This window comes from Ceratina calcarata, unplaced genomic scaffold (genome assembly GCF_001652005.2).
Source record: "Ceratina calcarata isolate Rehan_Ccalc_2016 unplaced genomic scaffold, ASM165200v1 scaffold334.2, whole genome shotgun sequence".
Taxonomy (NCBI): domain Eukaryota; kingdom Metazoa; phylum Arthropoda; class Insecta; order Hymenoptera; family Apidae; genus Ceratina; species Ceratina calcarata.
In genome coordinates this window covers 185,791-212,847 of record NW_017156169.1, presented here as the reverse complement: position 1 = coordinate 212,847, position 27,057 = coordinate 185,791, and the positions used below count along the sequence as shown (strand labels likewise).

Sequence of the window (27,057 nt, the reverse complement as noted above, 5' to 3'; positions counted from 1 at the left end):
ACAGCATGTCGTCGACGATCGTTATCTACCGTTTATCCATTAACACGCCTATCGATCAGACGAGCGGCGAACGGATCGCGCCTCGATCAGGTTGCGCCCCGCGTTTTAGTCCGCGCGCATCGTCCTCTTCTTCTGTACCGCCGTTCTGGCCGTGATCCGACGAAAATAATCGTCGTCGGACGACGCGCGATGCGCGCCTGCTCGTGAAGCGGAATTCGGCCGCCCTCCGCCGCCTCTCTCTCTCTCTTTCTCTCTCTGTCTCGAATTCCAGTCACCTACGCGGACACGTTGCAGGCAAATCGCGCGCGCGTGCACCTCCGCTCGCTGACCCGACCTTTTACAGATTCTAGCAGCAATCCAGAGTCTGGGCCTAACTCACCGCCTACCGTCAACAACTCTCAGGCGAGCCCCACCGGAGGAGGAAGCGCGGCGGCGATTCAAGAGGTAGACACCATCGTTTCGGCTCGCGTTTTTCATCTCGCTGACGATTGAAATGTTTCGCAGGAGGCGGAGAACACTGGATACGGTGGTCCGTTGACTAGCAGTAGCCAGCAGGGCAGCCTCTCGGATCTCTCGCTGTTCAGTTCGCCGTCCATGCCGAACATCTCGCTGGGTCGACCTCACGTACCATCCAGTTCCAGCACGGTAAGTGATGCGATCTCTTCGATTTCTCGAGACGCGTTTCCCGACCGTGCGCTCGACTGTTCGCAGACGGGCACTAAACTGGCGACCGTCTCGGAAGCGGAGGTGCGTGCAGCGTTCACCGCGCGACTGGGGATGCCACTCACGGGCCAGATGCTACCAGGTACCTTGCCTTTCTATCCGTCGTTGACTGTGATCGAGGGAGCAGACTCGGTGGCGAGCGGCTACGTTCACAAGCACATGCAGAACTTGGAGCATCCGTCGGTGACGAATAGGCAGCACCCGTCCGCGGTTTATCACGGGTCCGCGGCAGCGTCTCCGATCACAGATACGCAAGTAGCGCACGCGAGGCTGCAAAAGGCTGGTCACCGGCCTTTAGGTAGTATGTTCTCTCTTCTTTGTTGCCAGTCGCTTTTCCAGCGCGCGTGCCACGCGACGGAGCGCATCGATCCTCGGGATAACTGTTGACGATGGCACGCGCGGTCGATCGTTTGCTCCCAACTCGCGTTGTTCTCCCGTTAACGCGACTTGTTCGTCGCTTCCGTTTCTATCTCGCAGGTAGAACGCAGTCAGCGCCTCTTCCGTTGGGCCATCCGATGCTGCAGGGTGGTATAATCGCGCCACAGACCCACTACGAGGAGTACCTGGCTGAGAAGCAACTGCACGACCAGCAGCAGGCGCACAACTACTTGAAACAGCAGATTCGACAGACGGTGTTGACCCGAGTCGGCTCCCGGGGGCAAGCGAATCAACTGGACGAGGCGCCCGAGAGCGAGGAGTCGGAGGTGATAGACTTGACCGGAGGGAAGAAGGATCTGTCAGAGGAGAGCGAGATCTCGAAGCAGCAGCGGGATCGGGAGCAGTTCCTCCAGCAACAGAGAGATCTGATGATGAGGCATACTCTGCAGATATCGAACGAATCGTCAACGGCCTACGGTGGGAGCAGAAGCAGTCAGTCGAGCGCCAGGCCGTTGTCCAGGGCGCTCTCTAGTCCGTTGGTGCACTTGGGTAAGCGTACTGGCCGAAGTTCGTTCGTCTGTTGGTTGGTAAACGATCGAGAATATGATTTACGACGACTTCGATTCGACCGCAGGTCCTCAGGCGACTCAAGCCACCGGCGATCTCTTCGCTCGCCCTTCCTCCCATCGACCGACCACCGGCTTGGCCTACGATCTTCTAATGTTGAAGCACGCCTGCGTCTGTGGCGAAACCGTCCGCGGGCATCCCGAGCACGGAGGCAGGTTGCAGAGCGTCTGGGCGCGATTATCGGAAACTGGACTGCTACAACGATGCGACCGGATACGAGCGCGCAAGGCTACCCTCGAGGAAATCCAGACTTGTCACAGCGAGGCGCACGCTCTACTGTTCGGTGAGTTTGCGATCATTCTTACGGATAGAGTTGACCACGTTGGAACGCGGACGTTTTCGCTATTGATAACGAGCATATCCATCGAGCGATCCGCGAACCAGAGGAGTAAAGTGTGCTTCGCTTAGGAACGAATCCGATGAATCGGCAAAAATTGGACGTGTCGAAGCTCTCTCAGCTACCCATCAAGAGTTTCGTGCGGCTGCCCTGCGGCGGAGTGGGCGTCGATTCCGATACGACGTGGAACGAACTGAATACCGCGCCGGCTGCCAGAATGGCCGTCGGCTGCGTCGTCGACCTGGCCTTTAATACCGCATTGGGCGACATTAAGAACGGTTTCGCTGTGGTTCGACCGCCGGGACATCACGCCGAAACCAATCAGGCGATGGGATTCTGTTTCTTCAACTCGGTCGCGATCGCTGCGCGGTTACTTCAACAGAAGCTCGATATACGGAAAATCTTGATTCTGGACTGGGTAAGAACCCGCTCTGTTTTTTCCCTTCCTCGAATCACTCGCCTCGAACCAAGCCACTGAGTGCGTTCACGAAAATAGCTCTCTTGAAAGTTCTCTAAAAAGTTCGAGTTCATTCTGACGCGGCGTTCCGTGTGATTCCGATCGGAACGATCGCTGAGAACGACACTTCCGCGGACGCACGTTGCCAGTTACTGTTTATCAACGCGAACCGTCTCGCTTGTGCTTTCTGTTCAGGACGTTCACCATGGGAATGGGACGCAGCAGATGTTCTACGACGATCCGCGGGTATTGTACCTGTCGATACACAGGCACGACGACGGTAACTTCTTCCCAGGCACCGGAGGACCGACCGAGTGCGGCGCCGGCGAGGGACTGGGTTACAACGTGAACGTCGCCTGGTCCGGAGGGTTGAGTCCACCGATGGGTGACGCCGAATACTTGGCTGCGTTCCGTACGATAGTGATGCCGATCGCGACCGCGTTCGATCCGAACATCATCCTGGTCTCCGCGGGATTCGACGCGGCCGTTGGTCACCCGGCGCCTCTCGGCGGTTACAAGGTCAGCCCGGCCTGTTTCGGAAAAATGACCCAGCAGCTGCTCACCTTGGCCAACGGCAAAGTCGTCCTCGCCCTTGAGGGTGGCTACGATCTCGCCGCGATCTGCGATTCCGCGCAGGAATGCGTTCGGGCCCTCCTCGGCGACGAACCGACACAACTCCGGGAGGAGGAATTAGCCAGGATACCCTGCCAAAATGCTGTCGACACGTTACAGAAGACTATTGCCATTCAGGTACGTTCTCGTAGCCCCGGGAGTCGAATCAGTGTAGACATGAACTTTGACACCACTGGTGGTTCGCAGATGTCGCATTGGCCTTGCGTCAAATTGAACGCGCACACGGTTTCGATGAGCGTGATCGAAGCAGGACAGAAGGAGCGGGACGAAACCGAAACGGTCTCCGCAATGGCCTCTCTATCTATGCAGCAGCCTACCAATCTAACGTAAGTCCGCACATCCGTGCGTATCCTCGTCTATCTTCTCGCTTCGTTAACGATTAATTACACTTTGTTACTCGTGGAAACACCAGAACTACCCCAGAACATTCCCGAGAAGTTTCCGAGGAGCCGATGGAGCAGGACGATGCCAAGTGAAGGGAGACGTGATTCTTCGTCTTTGGATACAGTCTTGTCCGCGTGATCTCCTAGCGCGCGCGAACGACGAGCGGATTCGCTAACCGCCACCATCGTCGCTGCTACCGACCACGTCCGCTTCCCCACGACAAAGCGGATTCGATTCTTGTTAAACTGAAAAGACAGTAGTTTTTAAGTGTTCAGTTTTTTGCTACTCCTTCGCGTTTGCCCTGTGGAACGCGCAGCCGTATGGCCTCGCTTTCTCCCCGGGTCTATTCGATGTTCTCTCTTTCCTTTCTCCACCCCGCCATCGTATTTCCGTGGGTCGGAATTCGGGCGGTCACATCCCCGGCGGAAACGTGGAGGAAGCGATGCGCTGTTCGAAGCAGCGGCGAGGGAACGTTTTTCATCCCTCCCTCGGGCAGCGTTTCGTTCTACCTACGTCATCTTTCTTCGAGAGCGGCATAAGACACGATGTAACGTATGCGATGGGTTGTCCTTTCTTCTTTTGTCGCGAACAAAGGCTGGTGTGATTTTTGTGATATTTTGTAAAAATGAAGAAATTTGACGAGCTGTATACGTCAAAGATATATAAATAATTATTCGCGAGAGCGTGTAACGTTGTTAAAATCGAGAGAGAGAATGAGAAGCGGATGGCGAGAGCACGTTCGCCAGGCGTGCGTGTGTGAGAGAGAAATTCAAAGGGAAGATGATATATAAGTAATCGAAATAGGAGCATTTATTTTTGTGTCGTGCATTTTACGAAAAAAAGGAATGCGAGTGAAATCTGTCGATCGACAAATTGTTTCTGTGAACCTGCCGCCGGACGCGTGTTGCGCGTCGAAGGTTGCGGCACGCGGATCGAACTGTTATAGAAGTACTCGTGTGGTCTTTCGTGTATGCAGCATGCAAGAGAGAGAGAGAGAGAGAGAGAGAGAGAGAGAGAGGGAGGAAGCGTGTCGAGTACAAACAAAAATACATGTGTACTTTGTATGTCTACGTGTCCGCAAGAATCTCAAGTGTTCGTCGTGTATCGTCCCACGTTTTTACCAAAAAGTTTTTGGAAGCATCGAGGCGCGAAACATTATTTTCGGTCGATTCGCGTTACCCCTATTTATTTTGGATCTCCTGCTCGCAATCACTCATTATTTATCCCGTCTACTGAGTTCTCTCCTTTCTTTCTGTCCTTTCCTCCTTTCTTTTTTACCATTATCTGACTCGACCGATCATGACTCGTTTCGCCGACCGATTCTAAGATCTCGCACGGCGACCCGTTACGAAATTGTTGTTGACGTTATTTGCGAGAAAAAAATTTATTCGTGTTTCGGGCAAAGGAGAACTTGCAACATTCCGGTGTCGCTTTGTAAAAGAGCGATACCATGTTAGGTATAAAGTCGTTGAATTGATCGTATCGTATCACATCGCATCGAGAAAAAAAGATTTCTAACGTTGATCGAGAGAGAACAGGATTTATGCGAAATGAAAACTAAAAGCTGAAAGAAGTAAAATGTAAAAGGATGAAAACGTAAGGAAAATTGTTACGATTACGTTATTGCACGTGTACGGATATGTCCATATTTGCGTAAGCTTAAATGTATCAGTCATACATTTTTTATGTATATAAATGTACCTCGTAAAGTAATTTTAAATAAAAACTATAGTCATTGTGTTACGTATACCAATGAGTGCATCTCTCATCTGATCGTATTCCTTCCAGCCGGCTCCGTCCTAACTGGAGTGTCGACTCCCGTAGGAAACGGGCCGAGAGGAATCCGAGACGGCTGGTTCCGGTTTACGTAGTGTAGGTCAAGAGTTCGCCTCCCCACCGTTTTCCATCTCTTTCGGACTCTGTTCCACAAGCAGGTAGGATAGAACCGAATCGTTTCTCCCGCCTGCGGTAACACGAGGGTGACAACGCGTTAACGCGTACTCTCTCATATTTGGTTGGATATCTTTTAAATTTTATTTTCTTTTCTCTCTCTCTTCGACTTTTCTCTATCTTTTTTTTTCTGATTCCTCCCCTCTTTCACACAGTATACATTTCTTTTTGTATATATTTTACGTTCGCAATTGCGCCTAAATAAACCTGGAAAACTTGCCACGCTCTCACTCTGTTCGACCAATTTCCAGACCAATCTATTAATCGTCTACGCTTATAGAGTTTTACATCCGGGAACGATCCGCGAGACTAACGCGTTTCGTCTTATCGCTCGTGCATATACATATGTAAATATATATATACATACGCGTATACGTATACATGTACGCACGACCTCGCCGGTTTTCTCGACCCGATCGTACTTTTTTTTACATTTATATTATTTATATTTATATATATGTGATCCTATATGACATACGTTTACGTGTACGTGTGGATCAATATGTTACACTATGTCGATTATGTTTACATTGTAGAGACTTACAGAGCTATGGAATATTTCCTTCCTCCCACTCGTTACTATGTACAGGATTCCGTGTGATCGAAAAGAAAAGATCTTCCTTTGAAAAACTGATGGATTCTTGTTGGACGCGCAAAACTTCACACCGTTTCTCGAGACGGGAAGTCGTCGTCAAAGAAGTTGACGAAGAGCACGTAAGCGAGAGATACTTGGAAATTTCAGTGAAAGATTGTGGAGCGATCGATTAGGAACGTAATTTGATTTGTATTTACTCGGCGTCAAAGAAGTCAATCTCGTTCGATAATCGTTTCGATCGCGATGGAAACTGGTACAAGCTGTGCTCTGCAGAGACATATCGTCTGTCCCTAACTAAAACTCGTTCAGAACGCAACTTGTTCGGTGAACGTCGCGCGTTGAGAAAATACGATACCAACGAAAGAGCGAACGCGAACGTATAAAATCATTGAACCGACCAGACGAGTAGATGATAATTTCTACGGCGGTCGCGCTCGTCTTTCGCAACATTCACTCTCTCCCTTTCTCTCTGTACTTCTCCAATTTCGCTCCGAATCACTAGCGCGACTCTTCGATAATTTGTAAAATTATACAAAAATAAGTTGCGTCATCGATTACTGCTCGTGACGATCAAACTTCGTTTTCCTCCGTTACCTCCCGCACCGTTTCACCACCAGCAGACGTGAACATCGTACTATACACCAAGTCCCGATGATCCAACGGGCGTAGAATCTCAATTCGTCGCGTAGCGAGATAAATAAGTTCGCGAGATACTTATACGATGCCACGCGGATTCAGATTTTAAATAGGTACGTACTTCTAATTTTGCGAATATACTCCTATGAAATTACTTTGATCTATCGTTAAACGGTCCCTAACTAAACGTTCGAGGAACGCGACCGCCTCGCTCACCCACCCGCGGATCCGATTACTTGGTAATTCGATTACGACAACGAGGCAATCGGTTTCTCTGAACTACAGCTCGATTTTATCGGCTACTTTGGCGATTCTAATACTCTTTCGCGGTCACGCAGCGACGTCGCTCGTCCCGGCGTTAAAAAACGAGTGACTCGTTGATCAGTGGAAAAGTAGAGCGACGGTCTCCGCGTCGACGAGCGTCGCGCTGCTACGCAGGCAGTCTTTCGAACGAAACCTATAGCGAACGATACAATCGACTGTTCGATCTGACGTCAAACAACCTTCTCGCCGAGATGGGTGTATGTACAAATTCTCGAGTTGTTCGTGTATAATATACGTTAGGAAACCCTTCGGACGATCATTTCGTTTCCCATCTTATTTCACCGTCGAGAAGTTCTGTTGGGCGTTTTGATTCGACGATACCCACGTGGTGAACACGTCCCTGCAGTGGCTGACCACGCATTCGTTACTGCAGTATTCATCCTCCCACTCGCTGTTCGCCACCGCCGGATTCGGGCACCCGTGGCGTATGCAGGCGTTCGACGTTTGTCGCTGACCGGCTATGCTCGTCGAGTTCACCACCGGCGGAGGACTCGACAACGAGTCGGTTTTCGGAGGACTCGTGTGCATCATCTGCTGCTGGTGTTGCTGTTGGGATTGTTGGTGCTGCTGCTGCTGTGATTGTTGCACCTGTTGCACTTGTTGCTGCGACATCTGCACAAAAATTACAAGTTTCAAACGATCGATAGAAACGAAAGAATCAGACTCGTTGCTTACCTGCATGTACTGCTGTTGGGAAACTTGCTGCTGCATGTGCTGCTGCTGTGACATATGCGTCATCGAAGTCGTCATCATAGTCTGAGAAACATTGTTAGAAGATATTTAAATCCGATGACACCGGAGTGACAACTTGATTCAGAAAATATAATTACCTGCTGCGCTTGCTGAGGATTTCCTTGCATAGTCAAGTGATGGGGAGACTTTTTCACCTGCATCTGTTGCGTTTGCTGATGATGTTGAAGCTGCTGCTGGTGCGGATGCGTATGCGGATGCTGCTGCTGAGGCGACGGAGGTTGCGGTTGAGGGCTGTACACCTGATACGAAATGGTCCCAGGCGTACCGTTTCCAGCGTAATTCCCGTACGCTGCGTATTGAACTTGCTGCTGCGGCGACGGCTGCTGTTGAGGTTGATGCTGCTGATGCTGCTGCTCGCTCTCGGCAGCGCCTTTACTGACGAGGGACGCCCTGTATGCCGCGAGGGCCTGCAGATATTCCTTCTTTGCGGCTTCGGTTTTCTTCTTGTAGACCTGCAAGACGACGGAATCACATCGATTTTATTCGTCGACTTTAATCGTCGTTTAAGAATACTCACGTTCTTATGCTCGGTGTCCAGTGCGTCCCACATCGAAGCCACGATCTTAGAGACTTCGCCGAAACTAGCGTTCGGGTTCTGCCCTTTGATCGCTGCCTGCGTGTCGCGGAAGAACAGAGCGTACGCCGAGACAGGTCTGAAATGACGCACATGTAACACGAATTCAAAATCGATATCGACTGAAGTAGAATACTTACTTCTGCGGTTCATTAGGATCCCTCTTCTTCTTTTTCTTCTGCGACTTTGGTTTTCTCTGATTCTTTGTTCCGACATCGGCCGGTTCCGGCGACGGCCGCTTAATCCCTGTGACCTGGACGCACGATCGCAACTTTATTTTTCAAATTTTTATACAATCCGGGCGACGCGTATCGGATTCGAATCTCACCATTGCGGAATGGGGAGTACTGTCGTCGCTATCTTCGCTGGTGGTAGTATTGCTCGCTTCCGGAAGAGTATTCTGCTGTATCGCCGACGGACTGCCGCCCGTCGGGCTCCTGTACTGCATCTGCTGTTGCATCTGCTGCTGCTGTTGCTGTTGCTGCTGCTGCTGAGAATGCATGTACTGCATGTGCATTTGTTGCTGCTGCTGCTGCTGTTGTTGCTGTTGCTGTTGTTGCTGCTGCTGCTGCTGTTGAAGTATCATCATTTGCTGATTTCCATGCTGCTGTCGCGGAGAATTCATACTCGCGTATGAACCTTGCGAACTGTTGTACGTCGAGCTGCAAAAGAGCATCGACAAAGGAAGTTTACTACTTCGCTCCGGACTGCAGGTTCATCGATTCGAGAGAATCGCTCGAACCGCTCACCTGACGCTGATCGGTTGCATCGAGTGTTCCTGTTGCATATAGAGCGACTGCTGGTATCCACCCGGGTCAAGGGTCAAACCATCCGGTGATTGCTGGACACTTCCGGTTTGCATCATCTGGGAAACCGATTCGTTCTCGTTGGTACCACGCTCGTAAGCTTCCTCGGCGCGGAGAAGACTCACCTGTGCTTGGTACCCGTGCATCGGGTCGTGCTGAGATTGTTGCGGTTGCGGTTGCTGTTGCTGCTGCTGCTGCTGCTGCTGCTGCTGTTGTTGTTGATGATGATGCTGATGCGAGTGCGGGTGAATCGCGGGTATGTCAAAGTCCTCGTCGCCGAAACTGGGTGTGTGAAACGTCTGAAAATCATGCAACGTTGACGATTCATTTCGAATCGGACGCGGCGTAAGTACATGTACCTACGGGTAGATAACGCGAATCGCTGGCATAGTCGCCGGAGCAACGAGATAGACGGAGAACGAGCGACGTCGTATCGTTTGAAATCCTTTTAGCAATTTATTCCCTTTCGTAGCGAGGAACGAAGGAAAATACATTTGCCGCGCAGCGCGTCGGGCCACGGGGAATAAAAGTTTTTAAATTGGATTTAATAGCGTCAGGAATTTTCCTTTGAAGGAACGTACTTGCCTATTGATCGAGTACACCTCTGCCTCTCTCTTCCCTCGCATCGTTCGCGTTACCCCTTACCTCACGATGTTTCTCTTACTCTATCGTTTCACCCTCGCCCCCGCCTCTTCCTCTCTCACAGCCCCCTCTCCCCCCCCTCTCTCGGTTCTCTCGCGTCCCGTTTTACCGCGCTTCGTCCCCGTCCCCCTTTTCGCATAGTCCGTGTGTACGCGTACATACCCGTTCTATTTCAACGACTCCTACACCCCCTACTCCCACTCCCTTTCCATCTCCGAATCGACTACGCGCCTATCCATCTTCTTCCTCCACCGGTTTCAAACTTTTCTTTCTCTCTACACCCCTCCCCGGCTCTCTACAGCCCCAACCTCATCTGCCCTCCGCCTCTCCTCCTCCGTGCCCCGCGTACCCAGCTCCGACTCCAACCCCAACCCCGGGCTCCACCGGTTCCTCGTCCTCTGCCTGCCTATCCGGCCGAACCAAGATAGTCGTATCTTTCCTACCCCGTTGGTTCGCTCTCGCGTTCCTATTCGCTCCCTTCGTTCCCCATGAAGGAAGGGGGCTCTCGCACCCCCACCCGTCTGCACCTGCACTCTCGCAGCACCCACACTCCCGGTACACCCGCGCCCACATCCCCCGCGCGCCCGCCGCGTGCTCGCGGCCAGATACCCAATCGGACCATATTCCTGTCTTCAGCGAATTTCGTTTCGCGCAATCCGTCCCCTGCCTACCTTCTTACTTATTTACCCGTCCCGCGTTCCGTACTTAGTTACTTGCTTGCTCGCGGTTTAATTAAATCACGGGATCCAGAGAAAAGTTACCTGATCAGCCATGGCGTAGCCGCTGTGTTGATACGACGTCGAATGATGATGCTGCGGGACGTTCAGCGAAAAGTCGAGACCCTCGTTCCTCTGAAACAGACGGCCACGTCTACATCGATTCATAGCGGAAGCACTCGGTACATCCCCCCCTGCCGTCCGTGGCTCACGATTCTCTGAAACGCATCACGCTTCTCCGTTTTTAAAACCGGTTTCAATTGACGAAACATTTCGCTCGGGATCCTTAAAATATCTGTCCGAGTGGGCCGACGGGCACGACGATCGCCAGATGGGACCTTCGGGCTTAGAGCTAACTCGCTCGCTACATCGGATCTATAGAGTCGGAATCCCATTTGGCCGACGCCGAGCCGCTCGAGGTCCCCAAAGAGAACGCGATATTCGCCATGCGGGACCCCACCTCGACGCGGCGCGTCCGTATCCCGATTCGCAAAATATTCCGGGACGGGACGCCCGGTCACGCGATCGCTGTTACGTACACTAAGGACGTGTCGCAACCTTCCTTTTTTCCTCGCTCTTTTCAAGTCTCGACGAGCGGAACATATTCTAGTCGTCTCGTGTGCGGCTTCGATTCCTCCGCCCTCGTTTTCTACTCGTCCCTGTCACCACCGCCGCCACCACCACCACCAACGCCGTCTCCTACACCTGCCCTTAACAAAGCACGTTATTCGCGTTACTCTACGGTCATCGACCCGCGCAGCCCGCCTATATCGCGCTGCATACCACCCGATTCGAGTGCTTCTTACAAATTTCCTCCCTGTTTTTCAATCTACGCTGCGCGCCGCGCGCGCGCGCTCCTCTCGAAAACTCGATTTCACGACTTGTTATTTCTCTGTTAATAACCGTTTCTTGCCATCTGCTCCTTCGACCGACCTTCCCACACTTCTCGGAGCAGGTAATAGGGTTGTAAAAGAGAGAAGCGATTCTCTAGGGTTTTCAATCTGAAGAAGAAAAGTCGTAAGAAGACACGTAAAGATTATAAGTCTAATAAGAGACTAATTGTTAGTACTATATAATAGTAAACTTCGGTCCATACATTTGTGATCCCTCACGGAAGTCCGAAATCGTGTCATTAGGAGAGGCCATTGCGTTTTTCCGCTTTCTTCATGAACAACAAGTGACAGTTATCGAAATAATAACACTCGACATTAAAAACCTGTTTGAAAACCGAAAAGCTGCACAAAGGATGCAGGGAGCTAGTGCGACAATGAAAGAATGCTCAAGGCGAAGAGAGAAGAAAGATGGTAACGTGTACGACGTTGCTTTTTCCAACAGAAGTAACAGCAGGCAGGCAGGCAGCCAGGCAAGCGGTCAGGCTGGCAGGGAGACAGGCAAGCAGGTAGGTAGGTAGATAGGTTGGTAGGTAGGTAGACAGGTAAGCAAGCAGGCAAACGGACCGAACAGGTAGATAGGTGTATAGGTAAGTAGACGATGACGGCGAGCAAGGAAATTCAAATCGCGAGCAACGAATAATAAAGGAGGATTTCATGACGCTCTCACAAACGTTTCTTTCTCGTCTTCAATTTCTCATATTCGCCTGCTGCGTTCTTCATTCATTAAGGAAGAATACGCGAGATTTGGTTGAGCAAAAAACCAATCTCGGAAACTATATCAAATTCGAACAATGCGACGCGACAGACATTAAAAATTGAGAACGCGTGAAAGGACGGAGTTGGTAAACACGGGGAAGAGGAATCGAATGAAGAGAACGGCGGCCGTGACAAGAAACAGAGGAGTAAAGCGAAAGCGAGCAGAGATCCAATAGATATACACAAACGAGTCTCTTACTCGGCGTAAGTAACCGATGTTAAACCTGTTCCCCGTCCCAGCGCCTCTCGCCGACATCGCCACCATTTGTAATCCGCGTCTCGTACCCTTTCCATTTTCTTAATCCCGGTTTTTTTTTTTTCATTTCTTTCGACAGACCCGACTCCGGGGTACCCATCGTTCATTACCATCCATCTGCTCCACCAAAAAAATGTACCGCACGAACGCAACGTTGCTTCGCGTCGTTGTTTTCCGATTTCTCTTTCGGTATAAACAAGTAGGAGGCGTACATAAATTCTACTTGCCTAGCCGATGAATCCCGATTGCCGAAAGAAAGTAATCATGATAAATAGTCGACGCTCTTTTAAAACGGCGTTACAGTCAATTGACCGTGTCGAATCTGTAAAAACGATTCGTAAACGAAAAGATGCGTGATCGTTTTCTGGATTCAACAGCCAGCGTTACTCGCCGAATCGAATCGAGACTCGAGGCTCGACAGATGGCGTACCTGGTTGAATATGTCCCAAGAGCAAACAAACGATTAAATTAAAATCGTAATCTCGGGACGATCGTGTTTGCTCTCGTATCGTGACTCGGTGTGAGAGAAAGTACGATTAAAACGAGCGAAAAGTGCTCTTCGTCGTAATGTGAATCGTCGCCGACTTACCGATGAGTGGAATCAGCGAAGCGTCGCCAGGTTACCGAACACACGTGCACCGCGAAATAACGTACCGCGTGTTTTTATCTTCGGAACACGATCTCCTTCATTGAAAACGACCCGATCAAAGAGTCGAAACGACGTAGTCGGTACGAGAACGAACAAACGAGAACTATTAAACGCGATCCTACGATCATCCAGGTACAACACTTTCCGACACTTGGCTCTCACATCACCACACGCCCCGATCACGTTGAACGAACGTCGACGAACGGGCCCGATCCTCACGCAAGGCGACTCAACATAAATTAATTTCCAAACGCAACGAAACACGAGTCGCGATCGTCTCGTGGCGTAACTGGTGACAGCGTGGCAAAAACGATACGCGCTCCTCGCGGTGGCCGGCGCGGGAATGATTCAAGGAGGTTCGTTTTGTGCCACGATCCCGTGGTGGGGATGGACACGACAGGGGAGTGGACGCGCGCGCCTCCTCTCCTTCCAAGTCTTCTATACGTGCATTACTAAATAAATAAAGAGGATACATACAATCGCGGATATGACTCGCGGAAAACTATAAACGCGACGAGGAAGCAAAAAATCAATTGGACGAGGACGGCCCGGGGAACCGTAGTATTTCGAAGTGGGCGCGTCGCTTGTTGTTTCTGATTTCTCAGGCTGATGCACGGATTCTGTGTACATACTTTGCATCCTATGCCTGAAGTTTGGAACGAATACAATCGGGTATACCTTCGATCCCGAATCGATGTCGAAACCTGCATCGACGTTCAGTTGGTCAGAGTCGTCGTTAAACGTTTCGTGTCCGTATCATTCTGAATTAAAATTAAACGGGTAAAATTAGTGTTCCGTGGCCCAGATAACGCGCCGCGAACGTTACGCTGCGGCTGACAATGAGAAGAAACGGCTCGGTTCTCGGCTCGAAAGACGTAGAGGGGCCGGGGAATAGGTATAGGGGACGGGGCCGAGGGAAACAGGATTGAAATTGAAAGAGGCCGGTGGTGCAACCGACGAACAGAGGACCGCGACTCGCGGCGTACCTATGACGCGCGCGCAAACCATGACGAAACGAACTTTCCTCCTGTATGTAACAAGATCGAATGCTACGACGGTGTTCCCCGATTGTGTCCACAGGTGAGAAACGAATAACTCCCCAATAAGAACGGTAAACGATACGCTCTCTCATAAACGACGATGGATCGAATCGCCTCGATCTAATCTGGTAAGGTAATTTCGATATACCCGAGTTACGCTCGATCAGCACGTAGAAATCGTGGAAGTACACGTTTACTTATGGTCGTAGTAATGTCGTGTAGCTATTAAACGCGCGTTATCTACCGATACTCAGTTAGGTGCTCAAATATTCGAAGAAAGTAGGACACGGCAGCGATGGTAACAGAATATGCCGTGGCAGTAGCTCGTGGGGAACCAGCGGCCAAGTTTATAAAGAATAGGTAAGATTCTGGCGAAAGGTAGTCGTAATTTCATGATCAGTGGCATTCCGATTGCGTTCGTGTGTTTCTATATCTACGGTACATTAGTTATTTTAACGCTGCAGGCTATTGCGCGATCTGAACACGATTCTTCTACGTTTAGAACGAAAACTACGATTGGCCACGAACGGTTCTCGCTGAAGGAATTGTGTAACCGCGAGTGTAGAAAGCGAGAGTGTAAGAAACGAGAACGGAAGAACGAAGGGCAGGCGATAATTGATATGTTTCTGTGTACCAGGTATCGTAAGAAGGAGAGTTGTTATAGATCTCTGTTTGAGAAAAAGTTCGGGGAAGAATCAGAGAGCAAAGAGGTTTGGTAAAGAAACCACACGGTCGTGGCGGCGGACCGCCGCGGCAGCCGAATCGATATTCTCTCGCGGGACGGTCTAGCCTAGTCTCGGTGCGCTCTACAAAAAACTGCCGAGACAAAACGATTCTTAATCGTATACCTCCGCATCGCGGATGCTAGAAAAAATTGATCCGGACTCGTAGTTAAACGTCAGCATGCACATATTTAAATACTGCACGTACACGGGCAATTATCTACATCGTTCTACTATTACGTCCTGCCTACGTGACAGTGGATGCATCATCGCATGTATCACCGATACGGCCGACGTTGGAGCAGACCTTAAATCATGCACTGACCATGCGGAAATCGGCTGCGAGACGTTATTACCGTTATTACCGTGGTCATACCCTGGCTCCTTCCAAGATTCATTAAACACGCTTTTCAACGTCTCGAGCAAATGTTGATTTTACAAACTTGTCCGAGAGAACGTTTACACAGCTGATTATCGCCCGAGGTCTGTCGCGGTACAGAGATTTTCTCTTTTTGTCGTTTAACATCGATTCGACTCTTTTTCTGCCATATGTTTGCACTTTCGCGTATTCCCCACCGTGAGTACTTGTTAGTCGCGAAGAACGATCCCTTCCACTTGGGGGGGGGAGGGGGGAGCCCTCCGCTTCTCGACACACCGTTCCATCTTTATCCCGTGCGTGTGCGTCGATTCGCATTATCGTCGACGGTCTCTTAAACCGGTTTTACTTATTACGCGAGCGTCCGCTTATCTCCCGTAAATCTCTTATTACCAGTCACGGTAAGCGAGCGTTTCTCCGTTCCCGCGACCTCCCCTTCTACCCGCCCGTTCCCTCTTCGTTCGTTCTAATTTTTTCCAACCCATTCCATCGGATATCTACGGCCCGACCCACAACAGTGTACCAACGATATCTCAGCGAAAATCGATCTACTCCTTCTAACGATCTTCTAAGAATCTCTCAGATTTTCAACCGTCAATTTCCATACATTAACAGAGGTTTATTGTAGGTAAAACTGGAGGACGGTGACGAGGAAACGAGCCGACACGACACGGTGTACAATTCATGTGAACATCCTTTAACAGTTCAAGGATACGACGTCGTCGGTTGCACGAAAACGGCTGATCCGTGAACCGAAATAACTGACACGGCTCGTACTCTCGCCGAGAGAGCGAAAACGTTTACGGGACGAATTCTATTCGGGTGATCGGAGGAAAAAAGGGGGTGCGCGCGGCACATGACCTTTTGACCACGGGGAATTCCTCGGATAAACGAGCTTTTCGCCGTAGACCGTACAGCCAAGAAGGGAGCAACAAGTGTGAATCTTGTCTACCCTGCGGATCGGACGGTTCTTAGCTTTCCTCTCCGCTTTTCTACACCTTTCCCGTTTTCCCTCCTTCTCGTTCACCCTCCTGCTCACGGCGTCTATGACTCCGCGTCCGTTTCACCAACGCGCGCCCCACCCTCCTTTCTCACCCCGCGCCAGTCCATCCCCTCGCATCCCGGAGCAAGTACGTGCACCGTCTTTCCTCTAACGCGCGCTACAAAATGCCCATCGAGAGTAGTCGGGTAAAAAGCGCATCTATTCAAAAATAAGAGCTCGCGTCAGCTCCCGCACCTTTGTCGGCCCTGGTACAAAGGTGTATAAAGTTTGCTGGTCGAACAGTGACTCTCGGCATCTAAGGAATTCGCAAACGCACGGTACATATGTATAATATGTACGTGCGCCATGCATGTATGCACGTACACCGGCGCGGAGGGAACTCGGTACGATACTCTGAAATGCTTATTCACCGCTACGGAATGAATAATGGACTGCTAGCGAAATACGTCGAGCCATAAATATTGTATCTGGAACGCTGTATAGACACAGGTATACATACATCCACGTACATATATATATAGTATATACATATATAGATATTATATATTACCTGTATCGAATGCATTATCTAGATCGCTCTCTGTTCTCCGTTCTGCTATTTCCTATCTGATCAAGATCGTTGCCATGGGAATGTGCGTATGCGACCCTCGCGTTTTAGATTCGACGAGATTCTTCGTACCAGATTTTCGAGGCAATTATTGTACAGATCTCGAGTGCACGTTTGAGAGCGGGAAGGAAAAAAAGGGGAAGAGAAGAGAGAGAGAGGGAGAGCCAGGCGAGAAACGTAATCATTTGCAATCCCGCGTAGAACCGCTTTGAAACTGTACGAAGGAATTTATTAAAGTTTGACTAAGTCGCTTTACAAAGTTTCATCGGTGCACCAGAGTACTCTGGAGGAGGTGTAGCGGCGACAGGGCGACGGAAGGTAAGGCAGCCAGGCAGCCAGGCAGGGCAAAGCAGGAGAACGGAGCCGTGGTAGCGCGGAACAAGGAAACAGAGGGGAATCATCCTCTGGAAGAAGCGGGACCGAGGTGAACGTGGAGGCGGAGGCGGTCGAAATGGACGAGGAACAGTGGGGGTGGCGGTGGTTCGCGAGAGGGATGAGAGGAACGGTCGGAAGGAGGCAGTGGGTGGTCGTCTTGTCTTAGGAGGGGCGGAGGGGAACTGACGGGGGAAGGGGCAAAGTTACTTTCCCGGAGAAATAAAAGTTAATGGAGTTCCCTATCCCCTCGTCCCACCGCCCTCCATCCCATCGCCTTTTTCTTCTCTTCCATCTCTTCGCCGTCGTACAACTTTCACGAAAGTTATTATATCTTAATTTACTATCGAACATTATCTGAAATTTCTTCAACGTTTCCGTTTTAATGCGCCGGGGAACACCGAGAAGGAATACAAGCTCAGCCGGCCCTGCTGCTGCTGCTGCTGCTGCTGCTCCTCCTCCTCCTCCTCCTCGCTACACCGCTGGTTCGCTTTCGTTGCTCGTAGAACGAAACGAAACGACCAATTTCTTAATTCCATCGCGAGATCGCGTTCACCCGGCTACGCGTTATCTAAACCCGTTTGCATCCGGAACCATGCGTGCGCGTTATCACTGGGCCATGCCCGTCGTGCCACTCTTATCAGGCGAGATACGGATTAAGTTTTCTACACTTCGTCGAACGCACAATTTAGATTGCACTCGGTGTATGCACGTGTGTATCAGTAACGATTTTTAATACCTAATGACACGTACCACGAAAAATTTGCAATCTCGCAATTGCGTCACCGTCGTTCCACTTTGGAACGACGGCGATGTGTCCTGGCTCGGCCAGTTATCAAGTTGGGCAACGTAGGTGTCAACGACCTTGCACAGTCAATAGTAAAGAATTTACTTATTTCACTTTATCGTACCGAGTCGTATTACTTACAAACTGGTTTCCACTATAATTCCGATATCTCTAATATTCCCCCCGCCGCCGCCGCCGCTGCTCCGCGTTCGTCCCGCGCCTCCACCGTCTCCGTCCTCGTCCCCATTCCCATCCCCCGTCCCCATTCCCTTAACTCCTTTTCCTTATTCCTCGCTCCTATTTCTGTCCTTTTTCCCTTTCTTTCCCGGCATTTCGTCTTCCAGGCCACCCCTTCCCGCACTTTGATTTACGACCGTAAGTTGTAATATTTGCGCCACTATTGTATGATAATACGTACAGCAAAAAATATGTTAATGGTCGCCATAAAGAAGATATACAGGCATACGTATGTACAGCTGTATCCCATTTCATGGACGCACACGTACACGTGTATGTATGTATACCCCGGCATAGAAACAGTCACGGTCCTCTTTCAGCTTTCGTTTCCTTTCGAAATCGGAAGGTCCTCTCTTCCCACCCTTTCATCCCGTTGTTGCCCCGTTATCGTTGACAACAATTTGACGGAATTCCGGCTACTCTTTTTTTCCTCGCCGAGCAGAGGTTTCGCAATCTCTCGTATTCCTTGTCTCTCTCTCGCGCTCGCGCTCCTCCATAACTCGAACAATTCCAATAGTCGTTAATCTGTCGGGAACTTTCGGAAAACTTGCCGTTATTGCAGGTATAGGGGCGGGTCCGTGCAAGTAGGATAACCGGAGAAGTGGAAAGTGAAGGAGGAGAGGATAGTAGTTGGAGAGGAACCGGGATGAGACGAGACGAGATGAGACGAGATGAGATGAGATGAGATGAGGTGAAACGAGAGGGACCGAAGAGGAGAAAGACAGGCGAAGAAGAAGAAGAAGAAGAAGCGTATTTGAAGGGAGGCTGAGCAGGAGGTGCAGGGAGGCCGCGGGACGAAGAGGGCGAGGGGGGTTGGGGAGGGCAGATTCCACGTGGAGATGCGACTCTAGAAGAGTCGAGGGAGAATGGGAATGGGAACCGGTGTGCCGAGGTAAGTTAAATAAACTTGTTTAGTTTCGCGGAAACTTCTGCCCGGCCATTGTATTCGACTACCTCGGCAGCCGAGTTTGCTCCCGAAACTTTCGAATACGAACGAACTCGGTTCTCCGTTACGCTTTATTCGCTTGCTTTACCGAAGTCTTCATCCACGGTTAGTTACTGTTCCCCAGCATCGATATATTCTTCTAATACTTCTCCGTAGGTTGACGTCGTGTCCTACGAGCGACGGGGGTAGTAGCTCGCTGGAGCGAGAGCCACGTCGAGATTCCAAATCTATGGATCTGGTCCCAGAGCGAGAGTCCGTGCCGCTTCTCACCTTGTCACCCTTTCTCGCGCCGTGCAGATTACGCGGAAAAGCGAATCGGGCCGGGAAAGAAAATCGGACAAAATGCCCCGCCGCTAGTGTGGCAGGCAGACCGAATGGCTTATTGATTTAACGAGAGAGAGAGAGAGAGAGGGTTCGCGGGTGGCTAGGTTGAGACTACGAAGAGGGTGCGGGCGCTGGGGGAGGCAGAGGGTACGGGGAACGCGGAATGAGGTGGTGGGGTAGGGAAGAGGGGTAGGTTCGCGGGTTCGCTGGCTCTCGCGAGCTCGGAAATCATGGAAAGGGTAGAGGAGCAGAGCGAGGGGCCGAGGGGCAGGGTAGGTATGATAGGGTCGGGGGTCGGGAAAATAAGGGACAACGGGTACGGGCGAGGGGATGACGGGGGTGAAGAGAAACAGTACCAATACTCCGGCGGAAAGTACATCAAATTATATCCTTATAGCGCAATTCCTTTTACAACGATTCTATTTGCAGGTAAGCGAATAGAACGTCGGAGCGCGCGTGGCTTTCTATTATTTGTACAATGATTATTGGGTCGGTGCAAAAGCTCGTGCCTGGCTCGAAACAAGATGCGACTGACTTAATACGTGCCAGCTGAGACGTTTGCAATGACTGGTAATTCCTTTTTGTTACTAATTTTGTGCTACGCTCCTCGTCGGCCGATGATCGTTACTGTATCTTGCGAAAATTGGTTGACAGACCCGTAGATGCATATCGTAATGGGACGAAAAAGGCAGGGTGATTCGACGAGCGATCCTACTGCGAGCGGCAGGATGCCCGAATGGTCATTGGCCGATCAACAAGTGGCTCATGATTTTGTCAGTGGCTCTGCGACCGACCCTGGTCCCGGCCCGTTCCCGTACCCGTTGCCTGACCGTCGTCCGATGCGGTCTGCCACTGAAACACCCCCTACTACACCCACCCCTTCTCCGTGTTCTATTAGCGAAAATCTATCTCTCTCTCTCTCTCTCTCACACTCTCTCGGTTAATACACCGAAATAATCAAAGCGATTCGAATCTTGTACGCGATCATACGACACACTTTCTCCACGAAATCTACCGGCGAAAGAGAAAGCACCTTGATCCATTTTCTACTTCCGTCCGCCTGATTTTTCGACTCGCTCGGATTAGCTCGAATAATCAAATCGAGAAACTCGTAACACCATTACGGCGATACTGTGAATTCGTCTGGGATTCAATTCCGAATTTGTCGATCTCGGTACGGCTCCGCGAGTTTCATCATTTGGGGGCGAACGTTTGGTGAAAAAAGTAGTGAGAATCAATGGGAACAGAATGAGACACGCGCTATTTATTTTCATCAAATAGCCAGACTCGAAATCAAACGTTGCGATAAGCGAATGCAATCATCGCTGTTCGCTCGAAACGAATTTACTTAACGCGCTTCGGCGATTACGAGGATTTCCATTTTTGCTCCACGCCGCCGCGACGATACATACATTATACGTATGTAAACGTTTCGCTCTACCCATACGCGCATACATACATATACAAGCTTTTTTATGCAATTTCAATATACGTTTTTTTTTTATTCTTTTATGGATATCAGCTTCTCGGATGGAACTGCTAAAAAAGAGGCGAGGTACGCCCCGAAAAGACTAGCGAGATGCATGCCATCGCTCAGACCTCCAAGCGAGAGGTACGAAAAGAAGAGGCATAAAATCTGGACTACGACTACTTCTCGGCTTCCTATAAAATTCATAGCGAGGATACATCGGCAGATACCATTGTTTAAAGTTTACCATCGATCTACAGCGCGACAGAATAAGCATCTCGTTCGAAGAAACTGACCTTGTAGGAGAACTGGTCGAACATTCTGCATACGTCGACGTCGTTGCCAAGGATCGTGTAACCGGCGTCCATGCTGTCCCGACGTTTCTTCTCGCTGCCTAGAACGAGCCTTCCGTCAGTGAAAATTCTCCACCGAGGGATGGTGAGTGAAAAAAACGGCGCGGCGGCCGAACAGTACCGAACAGACTGATCGCGATGGCACCGACTATCCCGTCGCTCATCGTCCCCCCGTGACCACCGCGTTCCTTGCTACCCTGCTTCTTCTTCTTCTCCTCCTGTTATTCTCCTTTGCCTCCTAGTACCTCTGTTTCTTCTACACCGCTAGTCCCGTGTTCCGCTTCCTCGATTTCTTCTTCTCGATGCGAACAGTTTAAGCAACCGGAATCACCGGATCGAATCGACCGGGCGATCGAGCGCGTGTACACTACACCGACGTACGGTGCGCACGTGCCACTTGCAACCTGATTCTAGCATCTACCCGTGTTTATCCACTGCCCGTTCTCCGTGCCTCGAAGCGAAATCGAATTTGTGCCCGGTGGTCTTACTCTCTTGAACACGCGTCCCCGCCTCGGGATCGTACACACGAGCCTTTTAACCGGACGATCGGATCGCAGAGGAGCATAACGCGCTCAACGTTCACGGGATGCTGCCTCCCGACTTATCCACGGCTCGCCGCTTGATTCGCTTTCTTACGTACGCAACGGATACTTGGTACTCGGCGTGCGTACAGTCGTGTGCACGTTGCCTCGGTGTCCAGCTAACTCGGCTCGGTTGCACTTGGTTGCACTGAACCTCGGTATAAGCCGATCGCGAATCGACCGTGGCGAACCCACGGATAGCACGTGCTTTCCGTGTTATGCAATTTCTCGTTTACGAACGGAGCATGGAATGTCTGTTACTGTTTAACCAGCAAAGACCGAGCGCTCGGACCGACTGCGCGCACCGGTAGTCACTCGGTACCGGCTAGGCTAGGGGAACGTCGGCGCTGAGAGCGAAAGCACCAACGAGGACGACCGTGACGTCGGTGCCGCCGCCACCGCCACCACCGCTGCCACTGCCGCCACCGCCGCCAATCTCTATATGTATATACGTATGTACACGTCTGTATGTACCAGCTGTCTGCTAGTGGATGTAATACTTTGCCAAGTGGGGGTGAAGATGAAACGGTAGTGGAGGTAAACGGTGACACTACTCCGTGTCCCCTTTTATTCCTCTGTCTTTCGTCAGTTACAATTCTCTTTCCCATTATTCTGCTTCACGATTATTTATCTGTTTGCCAGAATCATGCCCCAAACTCCGAAGCTCCCGATGCATCAATTAAGTCGAGACGAAGGAAGTTGATAAAATAGAATTCTCGTCGGAGCGTCGAGCGTTCGAAATCGTGAGGTTCATACGAAACTCTATTCTCCTTTGAAACCTACAAGAAATTAAGAACCGAACGATACCTATCACAGATTCAACTTGCCTTTACGCTTTTCAAATGAAAATCGTTGTACGGAATGGAAAATCTCTGTCTGAGGATACCGTAAATAAGAGTCGTGGCTCAGGATGTCCTAACGTTCGTTCGATCGACGTTTGCGCCGTGGCCGATCGATGGGGACGTCGGTGATCGGTGTCGATACGCGACCAAGTAGTCCGGGTCAAAAGACAAATAGAAATTGCGGATTGAACGCGGGTTGAACGGTCACGTGGATCGCACGTGGGTTTCATTCATGAAGGTCCCGGAGGTGGCGGCGTCAGCTGTGGTAACGGTAGTGGTAAATAGCGGCCGGTGGTGGTAGGTAATGGCAAGTAGTGGCAGACACATAGTGGTAGTGTAGTGATTTCGGTTTCGGTACGGTGGTGATGACTGAGTCGCTAGCTAGGTTTGTGGTCGTAAGTAACGCCGCTATCCACGCGAGCCTTACCCATTGTCACGGCTCTTCGACCATCGCGTGAACCGCCGTTGTCACGCGCTTAGCTTCCTAGGAAATGGGTGTCATAAATAGACAGCGGATTTTTATTCGATGTAAGACAGTCACTTAAGAGAATGTCGATTGCAATCAACTTTATCATCTAAGGATCGCAATCTACATTCGCTGTTTATATTTTGTACACTGCGTCACATGCAGCGTTCGTACTTCCGGTTGTTTTATAAATGCATAAAATCCGCAGTCGTGGAACAACAGCGAGGGGCTATGTATTACTTGAGATTCTGTGTACACGTGTAGATTGAAACAACAAAGTACGCCTGATTTTGTCAATGCTCAATTACTATCTTCGGGTCTTGTCCCAAGCTGTAAATATTTTCATACGCGTGTGATATCGCATTGAAATATCTTTCTTTATGTACACAGATTCGATGCTTCTTCGATGTATCATCTACTGTTTCGTAGAAGCACCTACGTAATGATGCTTATCCAAATGATGATGCACGTATCGGTGCTCTTTGACGTTAAGCAGTACCAGAGCTTAGCATCGATCGCATCGATTCGATACCGAAGTCGCTGGGTAACCACGGGATCCACGGCAGAGCGTTTTGGCACGGGCCGGTCCTCCGTCTCCTCTTCCACCGGACGGATGCGAAAATTTCTCTGTAGAGTTACCTACTCGATTCTCCGTGAAAGCATCGTACATACGTTTAGATTTCCGAGTGGCCCGTCGTCGGGCGCGCGCATATCCCACGGGAATCAATATCCGCGTGTTCCTCCGCTTCCTCTCCCTTCTTTCCCTGGTTCAGTCTTCTCGTACTCGTCCTCTCTTGGTACCTCTTGCCTCGCGTATCGCACCTCGCGACTCGCGATTCCCTACCGTCGCTTATTTCAACCCTCCGCGCTCCTTTTCGCTCGCTTCCTTTCGTCCAGCTCGTCGTGATATACATGACTCAGGGAATCGACCATCGAATACGCTCCTCCTTATTCTGTCAGATATTATAACTCTTGATACTTTTCATCAATTTCTCTTTCTTCGTCCATAAATCGATCCATTTTCTCTTATGAAATTCCCAATGAGATTCTTTCCAATTTAATCGATTTATTTTATTCCTTTTCAGATGCTCCTCCTCGTCCAGCTGCACGTGGTAATCATGATACAGAGAATCCGGTGTCGGACACGCTCCTCCTTATTAATCATCAATCATCAGACATGTATTATTATAACTTTGTACCCGGTAATGCTCTTTATCAATTTTCTCTTCTCTGCCGCTATTCCGAATGGGATTATCTGGAGAGCATCGACGGCGGTTTAATCGATGCCAATCACCGACACCTCTCTTCTCTTTTCAGCCCGATCCGATCGTCGACGAACGTTCCTTTTACTCGCGATTCTATCTACGTCGGAATATAAAACAACTCCGATGAAAATATTCGCGGCGAAACGATCGCCGATAATTTCAAGGTACTCGACAATTATGAAACTGTTACCGCCTATACGTTACACCTGTATTGGAAACATCGAGCGTTTACGAGACCGGTTACACGCGATTGATATACGGCTGTTATTCTTTAATTCCAAGCCGCTTTTGCGCGTGATTTTCATACGTCCCGTTTTAACTCGTTTAATAAATAATATTCCACGTACGTGTATCTACGTTTTACGTAATATGCATATACGGGGCGCGCTTCATCGAAGCGTTCGCCGAAGCGAAACGAAGTGTACAGTTAAATCGAGCATCGTCTAATCTCTTAAAAGAAATTTCGCATCAATCACCTCCGCGTACAAAGAGTTTTCCTTTCGGTCGACTGGTTCGCCAGCGACAAAATGATCGCGATTAACGTCGCGCGATCCACTCTGCCGTTCAAAAAAATCGCTCCTCTTCAAAATTTGTCTTCGCCGTCTATCCATCCAAATCCGAAGTACGCCGATCTCATCGATCTTCCATCAGCCAGGTAAAACAATTGGAGAATTGTCGCTTCGCACGACGTCGATTACTTCTATTCGTTTTTCGACAGGCGTGAAGAGAAGAGATTCGGGTCAACTCGAAAATCGAAGGGGACGAGTGTCTCCGGAGGAGCAAAGGTCAGTCGAGCACGGAAGGGAAAAAAGACGTTGGGTGCACTCGAGAAGGGTGTTGCACGCGTAAGGAAGAAACAGGACGGGTATAAATACGAATAGAAAGAAAAAGAAGCGAGGTGGAGGTCTGCTCGCCAGCTGACAGTCTCGTGCCGCAACCTGAAACTCTTTTCGAAGATTCGGTTGCTGCCACGACCTCGCCGTGTACGTATACGTATTTTCATATCGTCTCTGCCTGCTGGTTTTTGCGCTCCATCGGCGAGGGACATTCGATCTCTCATCGATTCGGGTATGCGCTGCGCTACTTCCAACCGACCGCCGATGTTTAATCGGTCGATCGACCTTTGACGGTAAATCGGAATCCGAGAACCGATAGCGCGAAGAATGAACCAGCGACTTCGTTCCCGCGACGCGGTTCCTTCCTCCTCCCGCGCAATATTCCTCTCCGTCTTCGTCGCATTCCCGTTGGTATTGATCCGTTGAGTTTTCGAAAGTAAAATGGGTTATACTGTTGAATCGCAACGACAACTCCGGACAGCGTCGGAACAAAAACGAGGAAAACCGAAAGGAAGGGAACGAACCGAACCGGGGATGGGATCTCTGGGAGGACGCGTACGCTTGACGAACGCGTAAATTCTGCCTCTGTGCATCTACGTATGCATCTACGTGCATGTATCTTCGGTGTGGAAGTTTGCGCGATGAAGAAAACGGACTTACAACGGGGAAGACGACCGAGTAGGAGCAGATGAACGAGAGAGATAGAGAGAGAGGAGGAGGTGATGAGGGCGAGGGCGATGGAAGAGACGGAGAGTTTGCAAAGTTTCGAGATTCAAGAGCGATGCTCTCAATACGACAAGTTTGTGCAAACAACAGCTTCCAGAGATGGATAATGTCGAGGATAAATCAAGGAAATTTAATAAATTGACGTCGCGAGGTTCGTTTGATCGTATCCGCGTCCTTACATCAGCTATCCTTTCACACAGCGGACAGTTCTATCGACATAGACTTCGCCGTTCTTTCTTGTACGCATGAAACTTTTCAGGAAATCATGTTCATCGTCAGTTCTTTATATTTACATCACACTGATCGATGAGTGCGATAGCTGTATAAGTCGGGACGTAAGAGAAAATTGGATATTTACGGCACGACAAAGAGGCGAAACAAAAGAATGGTTCGTTTCGATTCGAAACTGTGTTAACGTTGATGTACGTACGCGTAAACGTGCACGTACAACCTCCTCTCTTTCGTTCCTTCGATCGTCCTCATCCTATTTTAGCACCCTTTTCGGGACTAGCTACCCAAGGGAATCAATAACCGAGGAGGAAGCGACCGTAGGATTCGGGAACCAGCGCGGCGGCGGCGGCGGAAAGGCGCGGGACGGAAGAGCGAGGAGAACGCGAGGAAGCAAAGAGTAGCGTCGACGAGGGGCGTCGCGTTGAGTAGAAGAGCTCACCTCGGAGGGTGTCGGTGGGTGTCAGCGGGTAGGGTGCAACAGGGACCGCGAACTTTAGGGTGGAGGTAGGTGGCACGCGAGCTTGGCTCCGCCTCCGGCACGCGACCAGCACGCGACCGCTGCCATCGACCACCACCGCCGCCGCCGCCGCCTACAACCACCTTCAACCACCGTCGCTATTACCGCTACAGTTACCACTGTCCTTCTTTCATCCCGACCACCTTCATCCGCGATTACGCAATCCCTTACACTTCCTGCCTCTTTCTTCGATGCTGCCTCTTATCGTTTTCAATCTTTAACCGCTCGAGTTCCGTATATCCCTTCTTTGTACACGCCAATAGAAATTT

At 50.3% G+C, this 27,057-nt stretch overlaps 3 protein-coding genes and 2 long non-coding RNA genes across 29 annotated transcripts in view; 3 read left to right on the top strand and 2 right to left on the bottom strand.

The window, feature by feature from the left end:
* HDAC4 (histone deacetylase 4) overlaps positions 1-5,282 on the top strand; it is a 20,970-nt gene extending 15,688 nt beyond the window's left edge. For 12 of the 14 annotated variants that reach the window (XM_018024447.2, XM_018024448.2, XM_018024454.2 and 9 more), the window contains 9 exons: positions 344-444; positions 505-645; positions 712-1,024; positions 1,201-1,650; positions 1,736-2,011; positions 2,137-2,483; positions 2,718-3,272; positions 3,342-3,481; positions 3,568-5,282. In XM_018024447.2, coding sequence (XP_017879936.1) covers positions 344-444; positions 505-645; positions 712-1,024; positions 1,201-1,650; positions 1,736-2,011; positions 2,137-2,483; positions 2,718-3,272; positions 3,342-3,481; positions 3,568-3,631 — 2,387 coding nt within the window. In that variant the 3' untranslated portion in view covers positions 3,632-5,282. The remainder of the gene's footprint in view (positions 1-343; positions 445-504; positions 646-711; positions 1,025-1,200; positions 1,651-1,735; positions 2,012-2,136; positions 2,484-2,717; positions 3,273-3,341; positions 3,482-3,567) is intronic. The other 2 variants (XM_018024456.2, XM_018024446.2) reach the window with 1 other exon arrangement.
* LOC108624876 (TOX high mobility group box family member 3) lies at positions 4,332-22,194 on the bottom strand. Of its 2 annotated transcripts, none has more exons than XM_018024457.2 (11): positions 21,446-22,194; positions 21,268-21,365; positions 10,581-10,670; positions 9,303-9,476; positions 9,121-9,236; positions 8,700-9,033; positions 8,512-8,642; positions 8,315-8,450; positions 7,875-8,249; positions 7,720-7,800; positions 4,332-7,656 (listed from the first exon to the last, which is right to left on the bottom strand). In XM_018024457.2, exons 1-11 carry the CDS (start codon positions 21,486-21,488, stop codon positions 7,318-7,320), a joined length of 1,917 nt encoding a protein of 638 aa, XP_017879946.1. In that variant the 5' UTR covers positions 21,489-22,194; the 3' UTR covers positions 4,332-7,317. The 2 variants fall into 2 exon arrangements, with proteins under 2 accessions (XP_017879946.1, XP_017879947.1); XM_018024458.2 differs by having other exon boundaries at positions 8,512-8,624; positions 21,446-22,192.
* Positions 11,148-12,661, bottom strand: LOC113464329 (uncharacterized). Its single transcript, XM_026813478.1, has 3 exons — positions 12,384-12,661; positions 11,632-11,697; positions 11,148-11,536 (listed from the first exon to the last, which is right to left on the bottom strand). The coding sequence occupies exons 1-3, from the start codon at positions 12,551-12,553 to the stop codon at positions 11,431-11,433; spliced, it is 342 nt and encodes a 113-aa protein (XP_026669279.1). The 5' UTR covers positions 12,554-12,661; the 3' UTR covers positions 11,148-11,430.
* Positions 14,426-21,261, top strand: LOC108624882 (uncharacterized). Of its 9 annotated transcripts, none has more exons than XR_003389159.1 (6): positions 14,426-14,489; positions 14,594-15,344; positions 15,856-16,719; positions 16,803-17,261; positions 18,796-19,125; positions 19,336-20,513. It is a non-coding gene; the product is annotated as an uncharacterized LOC108624882 (long non-coding RNA). The 9 variants fall into 9 exon arrangements; XR_003389158.1 differs by adding an exon at positions 21,026-21,261 and having other exon boundaries at positions 14,472-15,344; positions 19,336-20,073; XR_003389162.1 differs by having other exon boundaries at positions 14,472-14,705; positions 14,767-15,344.
* LOC108624881 (uncharacterized) lies at positions 21,309-27,057 on the top strand. 3 transcript variants are annotated; one of them, XR_003389165.1, is made up of 5 exons: positions 22,330-23,142; positions 23,604-23,842; positions 24,299-24,415; positions 24,531-25,133; positions 25,197-27,057. It is a non-coding gene; the product is annotated as an uncharacterized LOC108624881 (long non-coding RNA). The 3 variants fall into 3 exon arrangements; XR_001916612.2 differs by lacking the exons at positions 22,330-23,142; positions 23,604-23,842 and adding an exon at positions 21,309-21,409; XR_003389164.1 differs by having other exon boundaries at positions 22,330-23,842.